Below are 10812 nucleotides of genomic sequence, written 5' to 3'. Positions count from 1 at the left end.
AGATCTGACCTCAGAAGAGAACAACCTCATTGCACACGTAATTAGTCACGAGAAGTTCGAATAGGAAGTAGTTAAACTCCTCTCTTTGGTATCAAAACACACATACAGTATCTTTTCACACAGTTTCCATGGGGAAAATGTTCAAATGTAATTTTTATTATATTATTAACAGGAACTTGTTGCTAAAGGTCACATGGTTTGGTGAATTTACTGAAAACAATGTGCTTCTCCTCTTACAAATTCTATAGTACAGTATTCAGGAATTGTCATCATAATGCTTCTGTGGTATACTTCATTCAGGGTGTTCAGGAACTGGGGTATATGTCATTATCAGGTCTTGGTGAAGATGGTATGAGTCCTACGAACTCTGCTCTGACCGCCGAGGGTAAGGTGTTCAAATGCGAAATGAGTTCTCCGCGATAGTCCAACGTAGGGTCAGAATCTAACAATTTGTACAATTGGTTGTAGGATAGTTGTGAAACCATAAAAGTTCAACTGCGATTCAAAAACGTAATTTATTTACTTTATTGTACCTTATGTCCCCTTGCATCTAACATTGAGGAAACCGGCACAAAGTTCAGACTTCAACCACAAACACAGCTTACGTAATTTCGCTTCCCCATAGCTGAAAATATGACGTTTTCACACTTTAATCTAATAAAACTTCGGAACCGGAAGTGGTATAAACTTCCTGTTTGGATATGCTTATGGACTAGTCACCCCTTACCATTATGTATAATTTAATCCCCCTCCCCTAGCAACCCCCAAACCCTGACCAGATCACCAAGGGGAAGGAGGATTCACCCCTGCGGTGGGTTGTAGGAGGTCTGTTTAGGTGTTAGTTTTTGAGGCGCAAAATAGCATCAAAATATGGACTTATATTTCAACGAAAATGTCTACTTGATTATCACCATCTTCTTAAAAATATTCCGTGTGATGATATTCCATATATATATTACTTTATTACCAGCGACATAGAGCAAATAAACAATTTCTTTCTTAATCAGTATAGCTTCTAATTAAATTGTTTGTTACCTTTGATTTTATTATTTGTTCTCTCGTCTACAGTTGTACTGCGTATCTCTGTGTTTATTACTTCCCTGTCTACATATAGGATGAACCGTTTGCTCTATACCTACATTATAGATAAATAGAAGTGGTGATGGCGGTTGACCCAATCATGTATCTTTTAACTTGTCAATATTCTATAATCGGTGTATATCTGTACAAGTATCAACATAATGTGTTACATTTGATTTGAAAATGTTGAAGCAAATGTCAGGAAATGTAATGCTTTAAAAGGCATGTTAATGTGCAAAATCCTGAAATGTTACCATCAACAATTATAAAAAAATCTGCATTTCTCATTATTTTATAATTCCTTACCCAAACGCTTCATCTTCCTTGCTCAAAGTCCAACAGTACCCAAGTTCATTGACCTATTCAGAATTTTTGTATAGCAGTTGTAATGAGTGGAATCTGAGGAACCTGCATTTTATTGCAGGATTCATATAATTTGAATGTCTTTAGTTATTTCTGGAGTGTAACCTTACAAATGATTCGAGCCTTGCTCAAAACACATCAGTAGCCAGTCTCTCTTAACCTATTCAGAGTCACTGTTATGTAGTGGTAATGGGTGAGGTCTTTGATGAGTGGTTTATTGTAAACTTGTGGATTTGGGACAGTTCATTTATCTCCTTTGCTTTGTTTTTTTACCGCTGGCAGCACTTGTTTGATGTCACATGAGCATATGTGTGAGATAAATCGTTGCTATAACCCGCTTCATGTTATTTGTTTTGATACTATATTCCATGTACTTACACTTTTCCGAATATTCCTCTTGTCTGTATTAATCATTTTTACTGACCAATAACATATTATACTTTTCAAATATTCAAAGACTAACTAGATGAGCAAGCAAGTGTTAAAAAATGAAATACCTCCCCCATACTGAATAGTAGGAGAGTGGAGTTGGTGTGCATGTATACTATTTAATAAACTACGTCAGTATTCCCATGGCATAAGTTAAAGCCAATGCCCGCTGAACGTGGGTATTGTCCTCACGAGCCTCACCGGTCTATGTACATCTGACCAACCACCCGTCTCCACTTCCCACCTTTCCTGCCACTACTCTCGAAGTGCATGTAAACTATTTTAGCATTACCATGGAATAAAATATGCCATTACCTACCCGCGTGCCCATCATCCCCACTCGTGCCCAGCTGACCCACCAATAGTCTCCACTGTCCACCTCTCCTGCCATTGCTTTTGAAGTATATGTATGCTACGGAAGAAACTACTTGAGCTTACTCACGAAATAAGCCCATGAAGGCCATTGTCTGCTGACCTTTGGTAAGTTATTGTTTACAAGAACCTCACCATTTTATCTGCATCCCTACCTTCATCTGGATAAATGCACTGATCTAAAACGATGGCGTTTTTTGTTTACAAATGCGATCCATCAACGAGAGAAAAATATCAGCTGAACTACTGTACAAGCTTCAAGTTAAATGTCAATGAGGCCGTAAGCCAAGCCAACGCAACGCATAATCTGCTTCTTTACGAGCTGTGAATATCCGTCCTAAAATGTTTGCCGCTCTGAATGCGATAACATCCATTCGGGGTCACTTTCGAGTTGTTTTTAGGCTTAATCGTTTTGAGCAACGATTTTTAAGCATCCGGCAAGATTATGGAACTGCCATCGAATAATCACCGTCACGACATTTCAACATAGATTGCACCTTTGCATTAAAAAGTTTGTTTTTCTACGCGCAGTGATCTTTCTGGGCATAATGAATCATATATGTCAACCGGAAAAATATTTGTACAGCCTAATGCAGCCGACGTAATTCGAACGATATAAATGATATGTATCATCGGTAAAAAAATCGAAGGTCAGATCTCCGGCTGTCTGTTGCGGGTCAACTATTATATTTACGCGGACACATTGACCCCTCCCTCAGTCATGGACTTACGGTCACCTTCTTTACCCCTTCATAGGTGACCCCTCGAGAGTAGCTACTCAGGTAAAGTATCAATTACCGTAGCAGCTGTTGATATTGCAACCGATACAGCTGTATATGGCCAACCTAACAAAAAGAACTACAAGATCTCAACCTCCCTATAGGATCGATGAAATAATTATAAGTCTTTGTTTTAAAATGTAAAAATAAACGTTTAATTTAATCTTCAATTTAATACCAATGCCGAACTTCACCACTAAGTGGGGCATAATGCAAAAAATTCCAAGAAAAAGCGTGGTTGAAAATGATTGTCGTGTATAGGGCTCCATGTTCTGATCTTTACTGAGGATTTTACCTACACACGTTAAAACTATGAACGACAAGAACAGACTGAACGAAATTTATTAGCGTGGTAATTAACAACTTTTATTCTAAGCAAAAACAACGTTTGTGTCGACAGAAGCATGGATTACATCAACGAAAAAGAGAACATGATTTAATGTCATACTAATACACCCTTTATACAACATTCCAAATGGTACATATACTTTCTATTGACAATGTGTTTAATTTATTAAACACTACACAATTAGCTTATTTACAGACTATAGACTAAATTCAATTTTGAATGACCTTTGAAATAAGTCACACCTTTATGCAGTGTCTGAGCCTTTCGATTTGCATATTTACCTTACCACTGGTGAAAGTTGAAATGCTTCGATTATCAAAGGAAACTTTAATCGCCGTATAACTATTAACACTAGCACTGCATTATTGAACTATTACATAACGACGTTTCCTGGTTCTAGAAATACATTATTGGATCGATACCTGGCGACTTCTACTCGACACTAGAATGATGTTGTTGGACCAATACATAACGACCCTTACTTGGGCACTAAAAATTCATGTATTCACTCAAATATAATACAGATTGAATTGGAACTAATGAACTCAATTTGAATATGTCACTACAATAGATTAAAATATCAGAGACTTAAGAAACTTTAATTAGGAAACACTTACATATTTGGAAAGCACAATGTTATCCTGAGAATAAAACTCAGCTTAATACGTATTGCCATTATTCAGAAAATCTTAAACAAACACATTGATACCATCATATACGACTTGTTTGAAGGATAGCGCAGTTTGATATGAAAGTGAATCCCGATTTGCAGCTAAAGAGTTTCAATGCTTTAATAAATTTAAATGTTTTTTTTTTTTCAATGTATATATTGAACACGATGAAAACTGTAAACGCCTACCTCAACCCCACTGCCACCCACGGCATCGAATAAAATATCAAATTGCAGTCACTAGGCTGTCACTTGAAATTGCTTATATCTATATACAATATGTTCATCCATCCATCCATCCGTCCGTCCGTCCGTCCCTCCGTCCGTCAGTCCGTCCGTCCGTCCGTCCGTCCGTCCGTCCGTCCGTCCGTCCGTCCGTCCGTCCGTCCGTCCGTCCCTCCGTCCCTCCGTCCGTCCGTCCGTCCGTCCGTCCGTCCGTCCGTCCGTCCGTCCCTCCGTCCCTCCGTCCGTCCGTCCGTCCGTCCGTCCGTCCGTCCGTCCGTCCGTCCGTCCGTCCGTCCGTCCGTCCGTCCCTCCGTCCGTCCGTCCGTCCGTCCGTCCGTCCGTCCGTCCGTCCGTCCGTCCCTCCGTCCGTCCGTCCGTCCGTCCGTCCGTCCGTCCGTCCGTCCGTCCGTCCGTCCGTCCGCCCGTCCGTCCGTCCCACCCATCCATCCATTAGTCCACCAAGCCGTCCGTCCATCCATATATCCATCCATCTATCCATCCATCCATCTATCCATCAATCCATCCATCCATCTATCCATCTATCCATCCATCCATCCACCCATCCCAACCCATACTACCCACACATGCCTTTTTCATACACGCATACATACACGCATATATACATACACATATACATACAAACATACATGCATACATCCATCAATTACATTCATCCATCAATCCACCTATCCCACACACCCACCTGTCACATCAATCCATTCATTCATTCATCCAGCCGTCCGTCTATCAATCGATCCATCCATCCACCCATCCATCCATCTATCCATAGATACATCTATCCATAAATCCAAACATCCCACCTTTTCCACCTATCCTACCCATCCACCTATCCCATCCATCTGTCCATTTATTCATCCAGCCGTCCGTCTATCAATCGATCCATCCATCCATCCACCCATCCATCTCTCCGTAGATCCATCGATCCAAAAATCCACACACCCCACCTGTTCCACCTATCCTACCCATCCATCCATACATTAGTCCATCCAGCCGTCCGTCCATCCATCTATCCATCCATCCATCCATCCCATCCATCCATATATCCATCAATTCATCCATCCATCCACCCATCCCACCCATCCTACCTATCCACCCATTCATCCACCCATTCATCCATCCACCTTCCCATCCACCTATCTTGGTTATGACTTTCCTATTTATTTTCGGTTTGTCTTTTCTGTGATTTCATTCAATTTAGAGAATTTGGGGAATGCTTTATACTTACTTGTAATTAAAATAAAGTTTTACAATTGGTCGACAGTAAATATACCAGCGGCAAGAGCCATTAATGGTACAATAATATTCAGTACTGTATAGGTTGATGTATCAGGATGCAATCCTTTCATATAAACAGTGAGTTTGTTTCGGAATGAGTCATTATTTTTACTGTATGAGAAGTACAATTCGGTCCTCAAATCATCCCAAATGAATTTCATGTCCATACCTGAAACGGACCAATAGGGTAATAGGATTGTCATTATATGTCTGGACACAATCCATAAATTGTAGAACAAGGAGCTTTTTAAATGATTGAAATCTATAGGCGGGCAGTTAACTGGACACACAGAAGTTCTGATTGGCCAGTATGGTTGTACTGTGGGGGACGATGTTCCGTTTGGTGGATCTACATCTTTATAATTCCAGGTAAGGAATATCACGATTCCGAAGGTTGATAGGAACAGAAATATATACATCAATGGCAGCATTAGACGCCTTAACGGGTGATATTCTTTTAAAAAATTGTTTATTTTCTCTCTGCAACATTCGAGATTGCCAATTTTTTTACGGAAAAACTCTGATGCTTTTTTGCGTGCTTCTTGAACTACAAGGCGTTGCAGGTATAGAAAAAAGCAGAAAAAGACGAAAAACCACACTCCACAAATTTCAGATGCCAACCAATATTTCAAAAACTTCCCGCCACACTTAGTTGGTGTTGTGAAGAAGAATGTAAGCTTGAACCCGCAAACCGCACTTGGTACTAAAAAGTAGATGAAAACTGTGCTTAATATTTTCGTACACTTATTGTTTGTGTAAGCATCCCATTTAGTTTTTCGACTTAATGTATTTAATACAAACAAGTTTTCCCATGAAGTACACGGGTACTCTTGCTCCTTAATCGCAGCAAGAAAAACAATTAGTGGAGCTAAAACCAGGGAAGATCGGTAAGATATATGACCAAAGAATCGTAGATAGTGTTCTTTGTCACCAAAGTAACAAAACATATAGAAACCGATGGACACGCAACCTAATACGAGGAAACCAAAAGCAACTAGAGCGGAAATCACACGGCAACAGCAACTCTTCCTTGAGGATTCACCTGAAAATTGCAATTGGTAAATAAAAATAATGATAAATATGATTCACTCTGTAAGCATACTTCTGTTTGTCATCGTCACATTAAGTGTCGTCGTGATCGGCACTTTTATCGTCATCGTCGTCTTAATCGCCCACATTGGTGTTTTTTCATCATTGTCATTATAATAATGTTATTGTTAACGTCATCGTTAATATAATGTTAAGGAGCAAGCTGACTTCAGTTTTAAATTGATTTTATTCAAATTTTCTTTAAAATCACAAAACACGTCTCACAGAATACATGTAATACACGGTTCTATTTGTTGATCAAATGTTATCCTTGAAAAGTATGTTATCCTTGGAAAAAAGATTAGATGACTTTCAAGGAGTCGGAAATGATTGTACTGAGTAATGTATAAGTATGCCATATAAAACTTCAAGTGACCATGAAAATACCGAGAATTCATATTGTATAAACTCTATAGTATCACAAAATATGATTCTCGTAATACCTAGAGAATGTTAACATTTTGTCAACGCTGACAACGACAATCAAGACATCTTTGCTGCTAGATCAATTTGAGTGAATTCATAATGGTCTGTGAATTAAAATCAATACAATGGAGAACTTCCAAATAAATATTGCCCTGTGTGTCCAAAGACGAATAATAAAAGTAAAAAATATGACATCTTCTATTAAGAAGCTGCACTTGTCATTTAAACACAAAGTAGTGTTGTCTGCTTTTTAAAACTTATTATTGTTGTCAAATAATGTATGTAAGTAAAGATAATTAGACAAAATTTACCTCACGTCTTGCATGCAGTTAATAATTATATCACCAAATTACTACCTAACGCTTTGTCTGGCTGACTAAAGTTAGCAAAGGATTAGAGTTTTGTTTTTAATAACAATTATCGCGTACTATCTCTTTTTCATGCTCAACCCTTGATTTTTGGCTTGAAGAGAATACAGTATTTACAACAGGTTGCGATAATTTTAGGAACCACATTTCGTCGTGAACATGTAATCTTAAAGATAATACATGTCGCCTACGCCTTCAGACCCTGTGACAATACAATGTGTATCTCCAAATATTCGTAATTGTAACATATCATGTTTGTAAGTATAAACGATTCATCAAAACGTGAAATCATGACGTCAAGTTGGAAATCATCGCATAATTAAATTTTAAGGGAAATAAGCAACAACCATGATATTATCTCTTCTGGTGCATTATAAAAGTAAATGAGGCAAATCAGTGGTAGAAATATGATGTCAGGTTAGAAATTATCTCATTACTAAATTTTAACGGAAAAGGATGAAGACAGAATAGATATCATAACCAGGTATCATTAACTCAGATAAGTTTATTTCATTAAAGTAGTGCATTGATTTCCAATAAATATTATAATTATCCTTAAAATAGGCTATCAATTAATTTCCGTAATGTACAACATTGAAAAAAATACACCCAGAACATGTATGGGGAAATTCAGGATTCGCCAATACTATTAAGGAATGTGTCTGAACCTTAATGTTTGAATTTTTGATGTCATTTGTACGTTATGCAATTACCATGAAGGACAGGATCGTTGGTAAAAAATCATGAACAATTTATCGACTTCATTGGTTTTATGTGACATAAAGCCGAATCTTGCATGAACAGTATGCGCACTGAGAAGACCAAAATCCATTTCTACTTGTTAATATAGTTGTAAATACACACACATATAGTCATAATCAGATAACTGCAGTTATACATGCTCTAACATGAGAGTCCATAGTGTCCGTGTTGGTCGGGTTCATCTTCAAAACTGTGTATTGTACATTTAACGTAGTATTATGCCTAGTTAATCCAAATGTATACATTATTAATACATAGTTATGTATGCATCAAACATCAATCTGGATTTACAACAATCGGTTATGTTCCCGTAGGCAGATATGTTTTATTCAAACAAGTTGCGTAAAATCATTAAAAAATGACTTTAGGCAGAATTTAGATTTGATATTTATATTAGATAACCACGAGTGCTAATAATATTTCTACAGCAACACAGTATCGTTTCCGTGGTTAACTTTTGCCCACTTGGGGATACTAGCTAAGAGAAATGTACCCAAAACGAGAGAAAACCGAACATCCTTTCTCCGAGTTTCTGCCTTTCTCATATCAAGTGGGTTCTTATCAGCAAAGTCAGCTAAGAAACTGGAGCGCTCAGTACTTGCTCATTTAATGTAGCGTTACAATAGAAGAAATGTGCACAGATTCCATTAATATAATAAGAAAAATAAATAAAACGCATTATGAACACTGCACTCTGATTGGTACAACTACTTCATCCACCTACATGTTTAATATTGAAACACTTAACGTACTACACTAACTAGGTTCGTGCGTCATTTATTTAAACGCCAGCGACACAATGATTAATTTCAGCCCAGAAAACTGAATTTTAAGTCCAGAACTAAATGTACAAAGTAGACTTTGGACCCTTTTACTTAGTTAAAGACTCCAAAGTTTAAGCTGTACATGGTATTAGCATAGCAATAATCAACATACAATACATGTAACAACGTCATGCGTGCGTTCGGTTGCGAGTGTTTTCGTACAATAGTACTGCGTTGAATTAACATGCACAATTGGTATACTTTGTTATTTAGGCTCTCTACGACATACCAGCTACACTCATCAGTGATATCTGGAAGTAAATTATGTGACTCACAATGTTGGTAACCATTCACCCTGTTCATGCGTAGTTAAGGATTATACGACCCTTGCTCTTTCGAAAGCTTTCACATTACTTACCTGGTGGAGCAGGAGTTGGAGTCTGGATTTCCTAAAAAGGTTAAAGAGATAATCATAAACCATGAACCATCTTTCTCAATAAAGCTTGTCATGCAAGAGGCACCACGGGTACTGGCCTCTCTTTTACACTTAACAGAGATGCATAGTACGCAAGTCCCTACATTTGCGAAATTAATGGTAATGAATCGTCCTTACTATGAGGGAATGCATCTGTTTTGCATCCTACCGAAAGTAGCATCAAATAATATATTGTCGGTGACACATGAAATAAAACCTTGTGGTCTGAATTGTTTAATGTTACTGAAAAAATTAAACAATTACCATGAAAAAAGTATCTTTCAGGTCAAAATTCATCGACTTTATTGGTTTTATGTGACATAAGGCCGCTTTCGGTTGCGAAAGTTTCAGTGCAATACTACACCGTTGAGTTCACATGCACAACTGATATGCTTCATTATTTTGGCTCTCTATGCAGAACTGGACCTATGAAGTAGATCATAGCATTGTTCCCGTGTGTACGACATACAAGCTACATAGGTAATATTTGGATGTGAATTATGTGGCTCACGATGCTCCTAGACCATTCACCTTGTTCATGCGTAGAGTAGTTAAGGTTTATACGGCCGCTACTCTTTCGAAAGGGTTCACATTACTTACCTGGTGTAGCATCAGTCCCTTCATGTGGACCCTCCAGTGTTCCTAAAAAGATAAAAGAAATAAGCGTGAAATCATGACCTCTCATTAACACGAAACATATATGCATAGTGCACGTAGTCTCTACATATGCAAACTAATGGTAATGGATCGTCCTAACTATAAAGGAATGCATCTGTTTTGCATCTTACTGAAAAAGGATCAAATTAAATATTGTCGGTGGCACATGAAGTAAAAACTTATGGTCTGAATTGTTTAATGTTATTGAAAAAAAACGATTACTATGAATGAAAATATCTTTCATGTCAAACTTCATGAACTGTCCATCGACGTTATTGGTTTTATGTGACATAAAGCCACTTCTTGTATAAACAGTGTGCACCTTGATAAGACAAAGATCCATTTTCTGCTTGTTTATATAGTTGTAAACACACACACATAGTAATCACCAGATAATTGCAGTTATACATGCTCTAGCATTAGAGTCCATAGTGTCCGTATTGGTTGGTGTTATCTTCAAAACTGTCTCAACTGTACATTTAATGTAATATATTCCTAGTTGATGTAAAACTGATGAATTGTTAATACATAGTTATGTAGCACCCGATACTCATAGCTAGTACAGTCACCACTGTTCATCAGTGGTGTAGCCAGGATTTTTCAGTGGGGGGGGGCTCTGGGTGGGCTTGACCATTTCCTGGGAGGGCGTCTTGTTACTATCTAAGCGGAGCGCCACCACGTGTTGGCACGCAGCGTAGCGAAAAATTT

General features: G+C 38.0%; 1 protein-coding gene across 4 annotated transcripts in view; it reads right to left on the bottom strand.

The window, feature by feature from the left end:
• Positions 1 to 5396: 5396 nt before the first annotated feature.
• LOC139984941 (uncharacterized) overlaps positions 5397 to 10812 on the bottom strand; it is a 29892-nt gene continuing 24476 nt past the window's right edge. For all 4 annotated transcript variants that reach the window (XM_071999091.1, XM_071999089.1, XM_071999090.1 and 1 more), the window contains 3 exons: positions 10048 to 10089; positions 9391 to 9421; positions 5397 to 6605 (listed from right to left, as the gene is read on the bottom strand). In XM_071999091.1, the coding sequence (XP_071855192.1) occupies positions 5533 to 6605; positions 9391 to 9421; positions 10048 to 10071 (1128 nt within the window). In that variant the 5' untranslated portion in view covers positions 10072 to 10089 and the 3' untranslated portion in view covers positions 5397 to 5532. The remainder of the gene's footprint in view (positions 6606 to 9390; positions 9422 to 10047; positions 10090 to 10812) is intronic.

This window comes from Apostichopus japonicus, chromosome 17 (assembly GCF_037975245.1).
Source record: "Apostichopus japonicus isolate 1M-3 chromosome 17, ASM3797524v1, whole genome shotgun sequence".
NCBI lineage: Eukaryota > Metazoa > Echinodermata > Holothuroidea > Aspidochirotida > Stichopodidae > Apostichopus > Apostichopus japonicus.
Note: the sequence above shows the minus strand (reverse complement) of the source record. Positions and strands in the feature narration are given on the sequence as shown.